General features: G+C 34.7%; 2 protein-coding genes and 1 long non-coding RNA gene across 3 annotated transcripts; 2 read left to right on the top strand and 1 right to left on the bottom strand.

The window, feature by feature from the left end:
• The first annotated feature begins 3,242 nt into the window (after positions 1–3,242).
• On the top strand, positions 3,243–5,894 carry LOC140918808 (uncharacterized). Its single transcript, XM_073363604.1, has 6 exons — positions 3,243–3,562; positions 3,668–3,753; positions 3,846–4,028; positions 4,439–4,649; positions 4,863–4,984; positions 5,503–5,894. Exons 1-6 carry the CDS (start codon positions 3,243–3,245, stop codon positions 5,892–5,894), a joined length of 1,314 nt encoding a protein of 437 aa, XP_073219705.1.
• A 158-nt stretch (positions 5,895–6,052) lies between these two features.
• On the top strand, positions 6,053–6,586 carry LOC140918809 (uncharacterized). Its single transcript, XM_073363605.1, has one exon. It carries the CDS (start codon positions 6,053–6,055, stop codon positions 6,584–6,586), a length of 534 nt encoding a protein of 177 aa, XP_073219706.1.
• Positions 6,587–12,374: 5,788 nt separating this feature from the next.
• LOC105852635 (uncharacterized) lies at positions 12,375–13,697 on the bottom strand. The gene is made up of 2 exons (XR_001144512.3): positions 13,441–13,697; positions 12,375–13,085 (listed from the first exon to the last, which is right to left on the bottom strand). It is a non-coding gene; the product is annotated as an uncharacterized lncRNA (long non-coding RNA).
• Between the last annotated feature and the right edge of the window lie 2,939 nt (positions 13,698–16,636).

A 16,636-nucleotide genomic window follows, 5' to 3' on the forward strand; every position in this document is an offset into this window, starting at 1 on the left:
ACCTTTCACCACTAATTGGACTTTATACCTCGGAGACTTTGAGTTACTCTCAAGTTTCACTCTATAAATCCACCTGTTTTCCAAAGCCCTTTTTCCTTTGGGAATCTTCACCAAATCATAAGTGTGATTATCATGCAAGGATTTCATTTCATCATGCATTGCATCCAATCACTTTTGACTTTCTTCATTCTTCATGGCATCTCGAAAACACTCAGGTTTCCCTTCATCAGTCAAATTCACATACTCATCAGAAACATACCTTGTAGATGATTGTCTTTTCCTCTTAGACCTCTTAAGTTGGGTTAGAGATGATTCATAAGCATCACTAAGATTTTCATCATGCGATAACTCATGATCTTCACTAGTTGGAATATTTACCTCATCTCTAAGTCGATGATCATCAACACAATCATGTGGCTCATCATTCTCAACATCACCATTAGTAGTATCCAAATCAGGAACATGTGACAAGCCACAACTCCATCTGCAAATTTAATCATGTAGCCACAACTCCAAGTCACAAAATCTGGAATAGTTTACTCTTCTCTTTTCTCTTTTGGTGGTTGTCTTTCCTTTTAAAATAGTATATCTCTTACAACCCTCATTAGACCACTCTCCACTTAAATAAGTGAGACACATGGGCTACAATATTTGGATCTTTCTCCACATAGGAAGAGAGCCCAATACCCAACAGAAACCACCTCAAATGGATTCATGTGACATGACCACACAAATCTTGACTAGCCGGTGGAGAATGTTGAAACTATATTAAACTACTATGACGCTTGGGATTAGTCAAGTGTAAGCAATTCACCCTCACACTTAATAAGGATGCAATGGCATGGTTCAAACCCTAAATCCTGACTCCAATACCTCCTTCACAAAGCTCGCCTTCAAGTTCTCCTCCCACTTCACAATATCTAAAAAGCAGCTCAAGTTAGTGACCATTCTGGGGGTTATCTACCATACCTTGGCACTAACAGTTGTATAAAGAGAGACTATAATAGCTCTTTCTAGCTCACTACATAGCAGTTCTTATTAATCATCCTGTAAGGAAAAAAATTTATAGACCCGATCTTCTAGGGAGGATGACAAAACCGTTCATAGAACTCTTCGAGTTCGATTACATCTTTGATTCAATGAAAGCTCTCAAAGCACGATTGTTAGATGACTTATTTTAAAAAAATGATGCAAAGAGCCATGCAACAAATGGAAAATCTTTGTGGATGGACCATCCAATACAAAAGAGAGCATTAAAAGGCTTATTCTTACAAATGGAAAAGGCTTGGTGCTGGAAATATCTCTCAACTTCTCGATTTTCATTTCAAACAACTAGGAAAATATGAAGCTTACATTGTAGGACTAACCTTGGCCAAAGAACTAGCAACAAAAGAGATCCTCCTCCATATAAATTCATAGTTAGTCTTGTGTCATAGATGAAAATAAAGTATTAAGCCAAGAAAAAAACTCTTACAAAAGATACTTGATTGTTGTAAAGGAGAAAGTCAAAAAGTTCTGATTAGTTGAAATCACAAACATTCCACAAGAGGAATAAAACAAGCAAACATACTCACCAAGTTGGCCAACACCACATCAACAAGAGGCACCAGATCAATTATACAAGAATTGCTACCACCTCATGCGCCCTTGCATTGACCACACACATCAATTCCATTAAGATTATCGATTTCAAGTATGATTGGATGAAAAAATCGTTTAATACATCCATTCTATAGAATTTCCTTCAGAACCCAAAGAAGCATCAACGGTACATCAACAATCATGTTAGCATTCAATCATTGAAAGTATGCTATACTAAAGATATTTTTCGACACCTTTACAAAAGTATCTCAAACTATCAGAAACTAAGTACATAGTCAAGGAAGTACGCAGAGTATTATGTGGATAAAAGTTGAGGCAACGACATTACCCAAGAATTGAAGAATGTTCCAAACAATACTTCAAAAGGTGTGACAAAGATATGGTTGTTATAATTATGAAATCATTGTTATAATTATGATATCATTAACGGTGGTAGGCGCACCTAGTTACCTCGTTTTGATTAGGAAGAGTTACCCGTTAGTTGGTGCTGCCCCTATGAGAAATGCCATCCGTAGATGGAGAGAGCTATCAACAAGATGTAAGCTCCCTAATTGATGTGTGATGAAGCGTTGCGGGATTGAGTGGAGAGAGATATTCGTTAGATGGAACCACCCCTAAGGGAAAAGCAACTCTTATGAGGAAAGGGCTATCAATGAGATGAAGCCGCCTCTTGATTCTAAAAAATTTATATTTTTACTCGTTTGATTTTCTATATATTATTAAGGTTGCTCATTTTGATTCACCTGTGGTTGTTGTCTTCTCACTAAGTCTTTGGGAGAAGTATTAAATATTTAGATTATGCTCTTTGGAACATGACTGATTTGAAAGTTTAAACAAGAATTTTAAAAATTTGAAAACGTTGAAATTATAGAGGATACTCTTTCGAAATTTTGAGAAAAATCATATATATTTTTTTCAAAATGGTTATTGAGAACTATTTAGTTGCTTAATTGTTAAGTTAGTTTGTAGGCTTTACAGGCTATGAGTATAGCTTGTGTGCCGGTCATGACATTTAGTTTTTGGATCGTGACAACGTTGGTATCAAAGCTCGGTCGTAGGTCCTAATAGTTGCAAACATTGGGTGATAATAGATTATTGTCTGTAAATTGTGTATCCGAGCACAACTTACTTGCAAGAGCAACTATTAGCACATTATGAGAGTCTCATCTTTTGTCTGAATTTGTGTTTAAGTTCATCATCAATATCCTTCAAAATTTTATTGTTGTCTTGTTCAATTTTTGATCAATGTTCTTTGATTAGGTGAGAATGCCACCCAAGACTAGTAATCCTACTATAAGGGAAATTATTGATGATTCAATTGCCTAACCCCAAGCTGCTCATCAAGAAGGTCGTGTTTCAGTTCGTGCTCGAAAACGGCATAGAGATAATGTTGGTGGACGTGGCTTGGATGCTAAAGTTGAGGTGCATAGGAGGAGGCGCGGAAATCCAGCCATGGAAGAGTTTGTTGTTGGTCTGCAAGGATTACAATAGATTGTGCAACAAATTGTTGTGGTTGTCGTTGAACAACAACATAAGGGCCATCAAAGACATGGAAATCTCAATGATCAAAAAGAGGTTAGACAACTTGAGCAAAAAATGATTGTTGCAACAATGGGATTGAGGTTACTTTACCATATTTCATGAAGCTTAAATCCACTACCTTTTCTGGGTCTAGTGCGACTGAGGACCCACAACAATTCATTGATAGTCTAGAACGACTTTGGAGAGCATTGGATTGTTCTAAGGAAAGAGCAGTTGAATTGACAACATTTAAGCTAATAAACGTGACACATGATTGGTTTGACATAGTGTCACGTGGTAGACAAGTGGGGTCACCTCTGTTAGCATGGAGAGAGTTCTCTCAGTTGTTTATGGCTCGTTTTCTTGCAGAGAGTGTTAGAGATGGATTAGCTCATGAGTTTGAGCGATTGGAGCAAATTGAGGGTATGATAGTTTTAGAGTATAATACTCGTTTTACGCAGCTCTATAGACATGCTTTTTACCTTATCATTGATAAAATGTGTGCCAAGAGGTTCATCAGAGGATTGAGGGATTAATTATTTAGATTTTTGGTTGGGTCGAATTGTGCTACTTTTGCTGAGGTTTTGAGTTTGGCACTTCAGATTGAGCAGCAACAGAAGGAAAAAAGAGGTAATATACAAGATTCACGAAAGAAATAAAGGGTTGAAGGATCTTATAGTAACTATCTGAATCACGGTGGTGGATCTATATTTGGTTATCAGGAGCAACAAGACTCGTGTCTCAAAGAGGTGGTCATAGCGAACAGTCTTCTGGGACAATGCAGAGTCATAGATCTGATCCTAGAGCAACTTCACAATCCACTTTCCCTCATAGACATTTCGGTGTTTCAACTATACGATGTTCTATTTGTGGTAGGTTTCGCTTTGGAAATTGTTCAAAAGATGGTAAGGTGTGCTATCAATGTGGCAAAGTAGGTCACATCAGGATGGATTGTCATGTAAATACCACATATCCATCCTCTAGTTATGCATCGACGTCAACAATTTTGACATCTTTTCAAGCTCATTCTGCATCTGTGCGACAAAGTGGAAATTCTTATCTCAAAGGGTTAAGAACATCTCAGTAGGGAGGTAAAGGATTTGGTGGTAGAGGTTATTACCAGCAGAAAGATGTGAGACTCGAGTATTTGCTTTGACTCGTCAAGATGCTCAGACATCCAATGTAATAGCTACACGTATACTTTCTATTTTTTCTAGAGATGCTCATGTTTTGTTTGATCTTGGAGCTACACATTTTGTTGTATCCTCATGGTTTGCTACTTGACTTGGTAAATGTTCAACTTTTCTAAAAAAAGCTTTAGTTGTGGCTGCACCTGTTGGAGAAAATTTGCTTGCTAAGTCAGTGTATCATTCCTGTGATATAACTATTGAGGGCAATGTGTTTCCAGTTGATTTAGTAGTTATCGACTTGATAGATTTTGATGTGATTTTGGATATGGATTGGTTGGATTTTCATCATGCCACTTTGGATTGCCATAACAAAGTGGTGAAATTTGAGATATCGGGGTAATCGATTTCTTGTCTCAAGAAGAACATTGTTGGGTACCTCATACCAAATCTCAGTCTTGAGAGCTAGCAAGTTAATGAGAAGAGGTTGTCAAACGTACTTAACCTTGGTAAGGGATACACAAGTGGCTAAGAGAAATTGGAAAAAATTCAAATAGCATGTGAGTTTCCAGATGTTTTTCCTGAAGAACTTCTTGTGTTGCCACCTGAAAGGAAGATTGAGTTCTCTATAAACTTGGTTCCTAACACTCATCCTATATCCATACCTCCTTATCGTATGGCACCAGTAGAACTTAAGGAGTTAAGGGAGCAACTTCAAGATCTTCTTGATAAGGGTTTTATTCGCTCAATTTTTTCTCCTTAGGGAGTACCAGTATTGTTTGTAAAGAAGAAAGATGGACCCATGTAGTTGTGTGTAGACTATAAGAAATCAACTAAAGTAAATGTAAAGAATAATTACCCTTTACCACGCATTGATGAGTTGTTTGATCAACTTCAAGGAGCTCAATGTTTTTCTAAGATTGATTTACGATCGGGGTATCACCATATGAAATTAAGTGGGAGGATATAATGAAGACAACTTTCCGCACGCGTTATGGACATTATAAATTTCTAGTTATATCCTTTGGGATTACGAATGCCCAAGCAACTTTTATGGATTTGATGAATTGTGTTTTTAAACCATACTTGGTTCAATTCTTGATTGAGTTCATTGATGATATCCTTGTTTATTACAAGAGTAAAGAAGAAAACGAGCAACAATTGAGATTGGTTTTGCAAACCTTAAGAGATAAACAATTATATGCCAAATTCTCTAAATGCAAGTTTTGGCTGGATAATGTGACATTTTTAGGTCATGTTGTATCTAAGAATGGAATAAGTGTTGATCCAAGTAAGGTGGAAGTAGTGAAAAATTGGCCCAAACCTACCACAGTAAATGAGATTCGAGGTTTTCTTGGTTTAGCTGATTATAATCGATGTTTTGTGAAGGATTTCTCAAAAATCGCATCTTTGTTGACTAGGTTGACCCAGAAGAAAGTTCAGTTTCGATGGAATGATGCATGGGAGGAAAACTTTCAAAAATTAAAGGAGTACTTGACGTCAGCACCTATTTTGGCATTACCACTAGGTGGTAAAGTTATGCAGTTTATTGTGATGTTTCTAGAGTTGGTCTCGGTTGTGTACTTATTCAACAAGGCAAAGTTATTGTCTATGAATCTAGACAACTCAATAGGCATGAGGTAAAATATCCCACACATGATTTGGAAATGGATCCAATGATTTTCGCTCTTATGATTTGGAGACATTATCTATTTGGTGAAACTTGTGAGATTTATACCGATCATAAAAGCCCAAAGTATATCTCTCAACAACAAGATTTAAATTTAAGACAAAGAAGATTGATGGAACTCTTGAAAGATTATGATTGCACAATCTTATACCATCCAATGAAGGCAAATGTTATTACAGATGCTTTGAGTAGGAAATTCATGGGTAGTCTCGCTCATATAGCAGAAGTAAGGAGGCCAATAGTTAAAGAATTTCAAGAAATTGTTAAAAATAGAATTCAATTGGAACTTGATTATTCGAGGTTATTTTTAGCCCACGTACAAATTTGTCCAACCATATTTGATGATATTAAGGAAGCTCAAAGTCAAGAGTCAGGCTTGGTGAATATGGTAAATAATGTTCAAAACGGTAAAATTTCATACTTTTCAGTTGATTTAGACAGTGTTCTGAGGTTGAAGTCTCGATTGTGTATTCCAAATGTTGGTGGCTTAAGAAGGAAAATTTTAGAGGAGGCCCATCATTCTTCTTACACTATTCACCCAAGTTCCAATAAGATGTATCAAGACTTACGAGAATTGTATTGGTGGGAAAGGATGAAGAGAGACGTAGTCGATTTTGTCTCTAAGTGCTTAGTGTTCAACAAGTAAAGGTTGAGCACCAAAAGCCTACATGGTTACTTCAACCTATTGAAATACCTAAATGGAACTGGGAAGGCATCACTATGGATTTTGTCACAGGATTGCCACGAACCCAAAAGAGGTATGACTCTGTGTTGGTGATTATGGATCAGTTGACCAATTCTGCACATTTCTTGTGGGTAAAGACTACTTATACTGCATCTCAATATGTTAAACTTTATTTAGATGAATTTGTCTCTTTGCATGGGGTACCGATGTCTATTATTTCTGACTGTGGGGCTCAATTTACTGCTCAATTTTGGAAGTCATTCCAAACTCCATTAGGAACTCGTTTGAAGCTTAGCATGACTTTTCATCCTCAAACAGATGGCTAGTCTGAAAGGAATATACTATATTGGAAGATATGTTTCATGCTTGTGTTCTCGATCTTAGAGGTAGTGTTGAGGCAAAATTCCAAATTAATGTTTTGATGATAACTAAACAAAAGTTAATTAAGACTTATAATTATGATTCTACGTGCTTTGATATTTAACATGTGTGTTTATGTGTGTTAATCAAAGATAGGTACCAAGCACCTCAAAACAGATCATATTAAAATGAAGCAAGCCCATTCAGAGGAATGAAGAAGGTTCTTGACATAATCTTGTAAAACGAAGAATGTTCTCAACAGTTCCACAATAACTAAAATTATAAGATTTCTAAAGAAAATATTAGATCCATTAGTTACAATTTGTTCGAGAATATCTCCAGAAATATAATAACATCATTTCAGTATAAGAATCACTCCAAAGGACAAAGGAAAAAGATATGCTTCATAATTCATAAAGCAAGATTATTCTCCAAGTTGAGCAAGCTTCAAGAACAAAACTGATAGACTGGACAAGACACCTTAGTTGTACTTTTGAGCAGCATGTGCACGTGATAAAAAGCATGGATCATTTCAGACAGCTGTCAAGCGAAGATCAAAACTCAACACATCTCAAAGTAGAAACGAAGATCGTTCTTGGTTTACAAGAAAAATAAGTTAGCTCATCTCAAGACATATTCGAAGAACATTCTTAGATCACAAGAACATTCCTGCTTTAAGCAAGAACATTATTGCTTTATGGTTGATCTTATCCACTTACTGACTCACGGCAGGTGAACCATTCTCAACGGCCAAGTGAGTTGTCATTAGCCTTCTTGAAGTCTATAAATTAGTCTCTAAATGAAGAACAAATCAGAGCTTCAAGTGCAAAGCAATCATCAGTCATACAATCATATTTGAATTCTCTTGAGCTTCATAATCATTTCAAAGTTTCAGTTATGCTCTTAACTTGATATTAGAATCAATTCATCTGGTCATTCATATTTCAGTGCTTCAAAATACCTTCATGAGCTTTATCATGTGATTAATCATGAATATGTGTAGCTAGATGAGAGTCTATCATACGTTGAGCAACTAGTAGCTATATTAGATCACCAAGTGAGACATTTACGCTCAAAGGATATTGTTTCAATAAAAGTTCTTTGGCGCGATCCATCCAGTGAAGAAACAACTTGGAAACTCGAAGAAGTCATTCACGCAAAGTACTCACACTTATTTGAAACTCAAAGTCAATAGTAGGAAATAAAAATCAAATAAATTCGTGGACGAATTTGTTTAAGGGGAGAAGATTGAAATGCACCGTTTCACTTAAAAAAAATATTATTAATTATACTATAATTAAAAAACAGACAAACCAAAAATAAATCAAACTCACTCCACTCCATTTCAGTTTTCCCTCTTTCTTCTCTCTCTCAGCAAACACCACCCTTCCCCCCATTTTTAATTTTTCTTCTTTTTCTCCACAACACAACATAAATTGCATACCAAAACCCTCATTCTGTAAAATGAATTAACATATCCAAAAACATAACTTGTCATACTCCTACAAATGCTCTTGATTGAGATTTTGGGGGTTAGGGTTAGTGAGTAAGGAATGAGAAGAGTAGCCATTCTTTGAAATGTGTTCATTGAGATGCTTTGAGGTAAATACACAACTCTAATGCTAGTATGAATCTCTAGAAAATGTAGTTTTGGCTAAAAAATCTTTTTTTTTTTTTCTTAGAGTAGATTTAAAGGATTTTTATGGTTTCCTACCGTTAGCTAAACTTTAGAATAATTTTTCTAAGGCATTGAGGTCGTGTCTGCTATTCTAAGAGTTGTTGAAGAACAAATTTAGTCGATTTTTCATAGTTGTGAGTAGACGACGATCATTGTCACTTTTTTGTTTTTTCTATAATTATTATTTTAGTTGTTTTCTATGTTAAAATATTTATTTAAAAAATTGAAAAACACAACCTTTGAATTTTTCTTGGTCTTTGTTATATTATATGTTATTAATTTGATTTATTTATGAGTTATAAAGTATTTAAATATTGAATTGATATGCACTTGAGTATGTTTTCCATAAGTTATGATGAAATGTGAAATGATTTTTAAGCGTGTTTTGAAAATCGTTGTTATAATTATGAAATCATTGTTATAATTATTAAATCGTTAACGGTGGTAGGTGCACCTAGTTACCTCGTTTTAATGAGGGAGAATCCCGTTAGATGAAGTCGCCCATATGAGAAATGCCATCCGTAGGATGAGAGAGCTATCAACGAGATGAAAGCTCCCTAATTGATGTGTGATGATGCGTTGTGGGATTGAGAGGAGAGGGCTATCCGTTAGATGGAACCACCCCTTAGGGAAATGCCACCCTTAGGAGGAAAATGCTATCATTGAGATGAAGCTACCTCTTGGTTCTAAAAAATTTATTGATTTTCTATGATATTTTTAAGTTTGCTCATTGTGATATACCTCTTTATGAATTGGACTTTAAATATATCTACTTGAATGGTTAAATTGTATTACTGAAAATTGTAAAAAGGAAATTTTCGATAGTTATAAATTGTGTACCGGATTTTTAGAGGAAAAAGTTACTTACCGAAAATTTTGTTGAGGAGGTTAAATTTTGGAGTAATTATTTTTTTACCATTCATTGAATGAAAATTAAAGGGATAATTTTGGGTTTTTAATAATGTGGGGTGTATAAGTCAAATTGGGGTACGAAATCCAACTTTTCTACCTTGACTGATCTATTTTTTTTAGGCTAACTGATCTATTATAATAATAATAATAATAATAATAATAATAATAATAATAATAATAATAATAATAATAATAATAATAATAATTTAAAAGTAAAAAAAAAAATTAAATTATTTAGTTTATATACACTATGAATGTAAATGATTTGTGCAGTATTAATCAACCATAACCATGAGGTTAATAAAAATGTACGGTTTAATTTGAACTTCTAAAATTATATATATAAATATGTCTAAATGTTTTGTCTAACCGTAAAATAATAAATATTAAATATAGAGGTTTCGGGTGCAACTGCTAGTGTCTTTGGAAGGAGATATAACGTAAGTCACTCTTTAAATGTTCTTTGAGTTTAAAGTTTTTCCTACCTTAAGTTGAGTTATCCTCCCCAACATATTTTAATTTTGATTTTTTCTTGAAGAGAGTTTTTAAAATTTGATTTTTAAAACATTTTTTAAAAACAAAAAACTAGAACAAATCAACCTGACATTTAGTCCTTGGTAAAAAAATCATTATAGTGACTACCTTCACAAGTGTCAACAGGACGACGAGTAATGATAACAACTATCCAATTTTGTTGGCCAACCTCTCTTGCCTAAAAGATAACAACTTCTCGTGAATCAAAAATTTGATCAGTTATGAATGCTTCAGTTAAATCTATGCACAATGGTTGTGTTTTTTCCATCCCTATTTCAACAAAAAAAAGTTACAAAAAATCATCAATAAATAAATACATACCGGAATTTTGAAATTTCCGATAAAGTAAAAGCAACTACCGTAAATTTTAAAAATTTGAAATTTTCAGTATAGTAAAAGTAACTACCGAAAATTTTAAGTCACAAATTTCCAGTAGTATAAATAATGTACCGGAAATTTATTGGCGAAATTTCTGGTATAAATTGTACTACCGAAAATTATAAAAAGGAAATTTCTGGTAGTTATAAATTGTGTACCGAATTTTAAAGGGAAAATGTTACTTATTGAAAATTTTGTTGAGGGGGTCAGATTTTAGAGTAATTTTTTTTACCATTTATTGAATAAAAATTAAAGGCATAGTTTTGTGTTTTTAACAATTTGAGGGGTATAACTCTTATTGGGAAGTACTAAATCCAACTTTCCTACCTTGACTGATCTATTTTCTTTTTGGATTGACTGATCTTTTTTTTTTTTTTGGCATGAGTGGTCTATTTTAATAATTATAATAATAATTCAAAAGTATAAACAATTAAATAAATATCTAGCTTATATACACTATGTATGTAAATATTTGTGCAGTATTAATCAACTATAACCATGAGATTAATAAAAATGTATGGTTTAATTTGAACTTCTAAAATTATATATATAAATATGTCTAAATGTTTGATCTAACAGTAAAATGACAAATATTAAATTTAGAGGTTTCGAGTTCAAACTCTACAACTATTAGTGTTTTTGGAAGGAGGTAAAATGTAAGTCACTTTTTAAGCGTTCTTTGAGTCCAAAGTTTTTCCTATCTTAAATTGAGTTATTATCTCCAATCATATTTTAATTTTGATTTTTTCTTAAAGCGGGTTTTTAAAATTTGATTTTTATAACTGTTTTTAAAAACTAAAAACTAGAATCAAAGCAAACAGACCTTTAGTCTGTGATAAAAAAAATCATTATAGTGACTACCTTCACATGTGTCATTGGGACGAGAGGTGAAATAGTCCCCTCGAGGAGCATATTCCTCATCTTCTATGACATCGTCTATAACACTCTCTTTTGTAGGATACTCAGATGTTAATGAGAATACCTTCATACGTGAACTTTAAGATCAAAAGCTGTCCTATCACAAAATCGCTGGAGAAACCACCCCAAATGGATTCATGTGACATGACCATAAATCTTTAGTAGTATAAGGAGAACGTCAGAACTATATTATGCTACTATGACGCTTGGGATTAGTCAAGTGTAAGCTATTCACCCTCACACTTAAGAAGGATGCAACGACATGGTTCAAAAGCCTAAATCTCGACTCCAATACCTCCTTGGCAGAGCTCGCCCTCAAGTTCTCGTCCCACTTCACAATATCAAAAGAGTAGCCTGAGTTAATGACCATTCTGGGGGCCATCTACCAGACCTTGCACTAACAGTTGCCTAAGAGAGACTATAGTAGTTATTTCTAGCTCACTCCATAGTATCTTGCGTTAATCATCCCGTAAGGCAAGAAATTTATAGGCCCGATCTTCTATGGAGGACGACAAAATTGTTCATAGAACTCTTTGAGTTCGATTACATCTTTGATTCAATGAAAGCTCTCAAAGCACAATTGTTAGATGACTTCTTCTAAAAAAATGATGCCAAGAGCCTTGCACCAAATGAAAAATCTTTGTGGATGGACCATCCAATACAAAAGAGAGCATTGAAAGGCTTATTCTTAAAAATGGAAAAGGCTTGGTGCTGGAAGTATCTCCCAGTTTCTCGTTTTTCATTTCAAACAAATAGGGAAATATGAAGCTTATATTGTAGGGCTAACCTTAGCCAAAGAACTGGAAGCAAAAGAGATCTTCTTCCGCATAAATTCATAGTTAGTCTTGTGTCATAGATAATAAGAGTATTAAGCCTAGAAAAACACTCTTGCAAAAATACTTGATTGTTGTAAAGGAGAAAATAAAATAAAAAATTCTAATTAGTGGAAATCACACAAATTCCACGAGAGAAAAAAAACAAGCAAACATACTCTACAAGTTGGCCAACACCACATCAACAAGAGACACCAAATCAATTATACAGAAAATGCTACCACCCCAAGCGCCCTTACATTGACCACACACATCAATTCCACTAAGATTATCGATTCCAAGTCCGGTTGGATGACAAAAATCATTTGATATATCCATACTATGAACTTCCTTCAGACCCCAAAGAAGCATCAACGGTACACCAACAATCATGTTAGCATTCAAACATTGAAAGTATGCTATACCAAAAAGGTTTTTCAGACACCTTTACACAAGTATCTCAAACTATCAGAAACTAAGTACATAGTCAAAGAAGTACACAAAGTATTATGTGGATAAAAGTTGAGGCAAGGATATTATCCAAGTAGGACATTTTTGGCCAACAAATTGAAGAAAATTCCAAACAATACTTCAAAAGGTGTGACAAAGATATGGTAACCTCCACCTGATGCCTCCAGTAAAGATGACCTCCCTCACTTCACAAAATGGATCAAGCTGAACCTTTAGCTAAAATAATCAGCAACAATGTCTTCAGGTTCTTTAAAAGGCATATCTTAAATAAAACTGGAATACCCTCAAGTCATTTTAACGAAAGCATAAAACAATTCCCTAACAAAATCTTCCAAAGATTTCTCTCGGACTTAATGGTCAAGCAACATTTCATCTCTGTCAAGCACCCTCAAACAAACTGACAAGACAAGAAAAGTCAATACAGTAATTATCTGAAGATATAAAAGAAGATTAAGTGAAGCTAAAGGAAAGTTAACACAATAATTATCTAAGGATAAAACATGGTTTTTTTTAATACATATTCCTCTTAGGGCTAGGGCCAAAGAAAAACCCGTTGAGATGCGATCTAATAATTGAGAAACAAACATGACAGTATGGAAAGCAAACAACTTCATTAACTTAGAATAGTACATCATTACAAAGCCGATAAAATGATAGGTATAAAAGAACAACAACAATATAAAACATATAAAGAAATATATAGAACAACAATAAAAAAATACAAGCGAAATACTGAGCCTTTATCAGGTCACCTTTTCAAAGGGCCTCATGTTTCTTAGCCTCGACTTCCTTCTTCAGATCTTTGACCTTTTCCCCCCGCGAATCAACCTTGGCTTTCTCTAGTCCAAGTCATTCTTTAAGACTTAATGGTGGTAGTTAAGGACCATTGTTTTGGTCCGAAATCAACCCTAGAAAGGTTATTTTCTTTCCATTTTATCTAAATAAAATGTTTCCACACATGTTTATTTTTATTGTCCTATTTTTATGATTTTGTCATTTGAGTGCGAAATTGTTTTTTTTCGTCATCTAGGTGCAACTTTGTTTGGTTTTTCCCTCTTGTTTGAATTTTCAATTAGTTCAGATTGACAAAGTAGTTTTGATATTATAAAGGAAACCACCAATTTACTTAAAAAAATATTAATAATAACAATATAATTAGAAAACAAACAAACCAAAAATCAAACCAAACTCACTCCACTTCACTTTTCGTTGTTTATTCTCTCTCTAGGCACCTGTTGGAATTCAATTATGAGTGGTTAGTCCCACATTGACTATGAATGAAGGCTATATTGGATATATAAGGAGAATGACTCATAAACATAATGCCTTAAGGTTTTGGGTTGAGATGTGGTGTCTAAGTCTCTTAAGAATCCTTGATATTTAGCCCATTCTGGATATCGCGCTCCCTCGGACTCCCTAACAAGTGGTATCAGAGCCTGGTTTGGTTTGGTGGCGGAGCAAAAAGCACTTGGATCAAGTTACATTGATTAGGAATGGAGGCTATATTGGATATATAAGGAGAATGACTCATAAACCTAATGCCTTAAGGTTTTGGATTGAGATGTTAGTGGTGGGAACTCATAATTGGGAGGAGATTTGTTGGAATTCAATTATGAGTGGTTAGTCCCACATTGACTAGAAATGGAGGCTATATTGGATATATAAGGAGAATGACTCATAAACCTAATGCCTTAAGGTTTTGGGTTGAGATGTGGTGTCTTAAGTCTCTCAAGAATCCTTTATGTTTAGCCCATCCCAGATGTCGCGCTCCCCCAGACTCCTCAACAAGTGGTATCAGCCCGGTTTGGCTTGGTGCAATTATGAGTGGTTAGTCCCACATTGACTAGGAATGAAGGCTATATTGGATATATAAGGAGAATAAAATATAAACCTAATGCCTTAAGGTTTTGGGTTGAGATGTGGTGTCTAAGTCTCTTAAGAATCCTTGATGTTTAGCCCATTCTGGATGTCGCGCTCCCTCGAACTCTCCAACAAATGAAGATGAGAAAAAAGACATGGAACGAGTTCCTTATGCTTCTGCTGTGGGTAGTTTGATGTATGCAATGGTGTGTACAAGACCAGATATTGCGCATGCTGTTAGTACAGTCAGTAGATTTTTGTCAAATCCAGGTAGAGAGCATTTGAATGTTGTAAAATGGATTTTGAGGTATCTTCGTGGTACTACATGTATGAGGCTTTGTTTTGGAGGTGACAAACCTATTTTGGTGGGGTACTCCGACTCAGATATGGCTAGAGATATTGACTCAAGAAAGTCAACTTCAGGCTATATGATTAAATTTGCAGATGGAGTTGTGGCTTGGTAGTCTAGATTACAGAAATGTGTAGCATTGTCTACAATTGAGGTAGAGTTCATTGCCATTACTGAAGCATGCAAATAGTTGATTTGGTTGAAGAAATTCTTGCATGAGCTTGGGTTTATTCAGGAAAAATATGTGTTATTTGTCGATAATCAAAATGGTATTCATCTTGGTAAGAATTTGACGTTTCATAGCAGGTCCAAACACATTGATGTGAGGTATCATTGGATACGTGATGTTTTAGAAGCTAAGTTATTGGAATTGACTAAAGTTCATACTGATTATAATGGTTCTGATACGATGACTAAAGCATTACCAAGAGGGAAGTTTGAAACTTGTTGTGATATCGTCGATTTGGCGATTATCTCCACATAGTTGTGAGGGGGAGATATGTTGGGTATTGGGCTCCCTTCCTATGTGGAGAAATGCCAAAATATTATAGTCCATGTGTCTCACTTATTTAAGTGGAGAGTGGTCTAATTAGGGTTAAAAAGAGAGACTATTTTGATAAAAAAAAAAAAAAAAGGCAACAACCAAAAGAGAAAATAGAGGACTAACCCTATTCCCGATTTTGCTAAATCAGTATCAGAAAAACATCGATTGCACATTCGTTAACCGTTGGATCGGGCTGATATATTGACAGCAAGTTCGCAATATTCAAGTCTTCGTTTTCAACGGTCGGATTGGCGAAACGACGTCTGGAGGGGGAGAAATCGTGCCCCGCACAACAGCAGGTTTTTGGATATTTTTCTCTTCTTGTTTTTCATTAGTAGGCTTTAGTGCTTTGTTACTTTGGCTGGTTGTAGGCACAATTTATGCATCATTTTGAGACTCTCTTGTATCCTTATTTGATTATAGTGGAGCTATTTCTTTGGTCTGGACGACCCGTGGTTTTTACCCTTGCATTGAGGAGTTTTCCACGTTAAAATATCGATGTTCATTACATCCTTTTATTTTGATTAATTTGTTGCCATATATTTATTGTTGCTCCTCACGAGTTCTTGCAAGTTGGGGGAATTTTATATCCGCTATGTATTACTTGTTATTGTGTTTCTGTGTTTATTCCCATCATAGTGGCATCAGAGCTCTTGGTTGAAGGGTTATTTGACTTGCTTGAAGGATGGATGCAAATATGAATACAAAGATGGTGTGCTTGAATGGTACTAATTACCATTTGTGGAAGGCAAGATGAAAGATTTGTTATTTGTGAAAAAAATGCATCTTCCTATTTTTTCTGAAAAGCCGGTTGATAAATCTACGGAAGAATGGGATTTTGAACATCAACAGGTATGCGGTTTTATTAGGCAATCTGTAGAAGATAATGTTTATAATTATATTGCTAATGAGACAGATGCAAAAACTCTGTGGGATAAGATATAGACTTTGTTTGCCTTTAAATCAGGGAATAATAAATTATTCTTACTGAATAGTTTCATAAGTTTGAAGTATAAGGAGGGAACGTCTATTTCGAACCACTTGAGTGAATTTCATAGGCTCCTTGATCAGACGTCTAGAATGGGTATCAAGTATGATGATGAATTATTGGGACTATTTTTATTGTTATCTTTACCAGAGTCTTGAGAGACTTAGACACCACATCTCAACCCAAAACCTTAAGGCATTAGGTTTA

This window comes from Cicer arietinum, chromosome 7 (assembly GCF_000331145.2).
Source record: "Cicer arietinum cultivar CDC Frontier isolate Library 1 chromosome 7, Cicar.CDCFrontier_v2.0, whole genome shotgun sequence".
In the NCBI taxonomy this organism is placed as follows: Eukaryota; Viridiplantae; Streptophyta; class Magnoliopsida; order Fabales; family Fabaceae; genus Cicer; species Cicer arietinum.

Bases quoted from the DNA above. Each gene is read 5' to 3' on its own strand.
- LOC140918808 (XM_073363604.1), top strand. From the start codon at position 3,243: ATGAAGCTTAAATCCACTACCTTTTCTGGGTCTAGTGCGACTGAGGAC. The intron at 4,029-4,438 runs GTAAGGTGTGCT...TTCTAAAAAAAG, and splicing joins TGGAAATTGTTCAAAAGATG to CTTTAGTTGTGGCTGCACCT. The intron at 4,985-5,502 runs GTTTTATTCGCT...TGACATTTTTAG, and splicing joins TCAAGATCTTCTTGATAAGG to GTCATGTTGTATCTAAGAAT.
- LOC140918809 (XM_073363605.1), top strand. From the start codon at position 6,053: ATGGAACTCTTGAAAGATTATGATTGCACAATCTTATACCATCCAATG.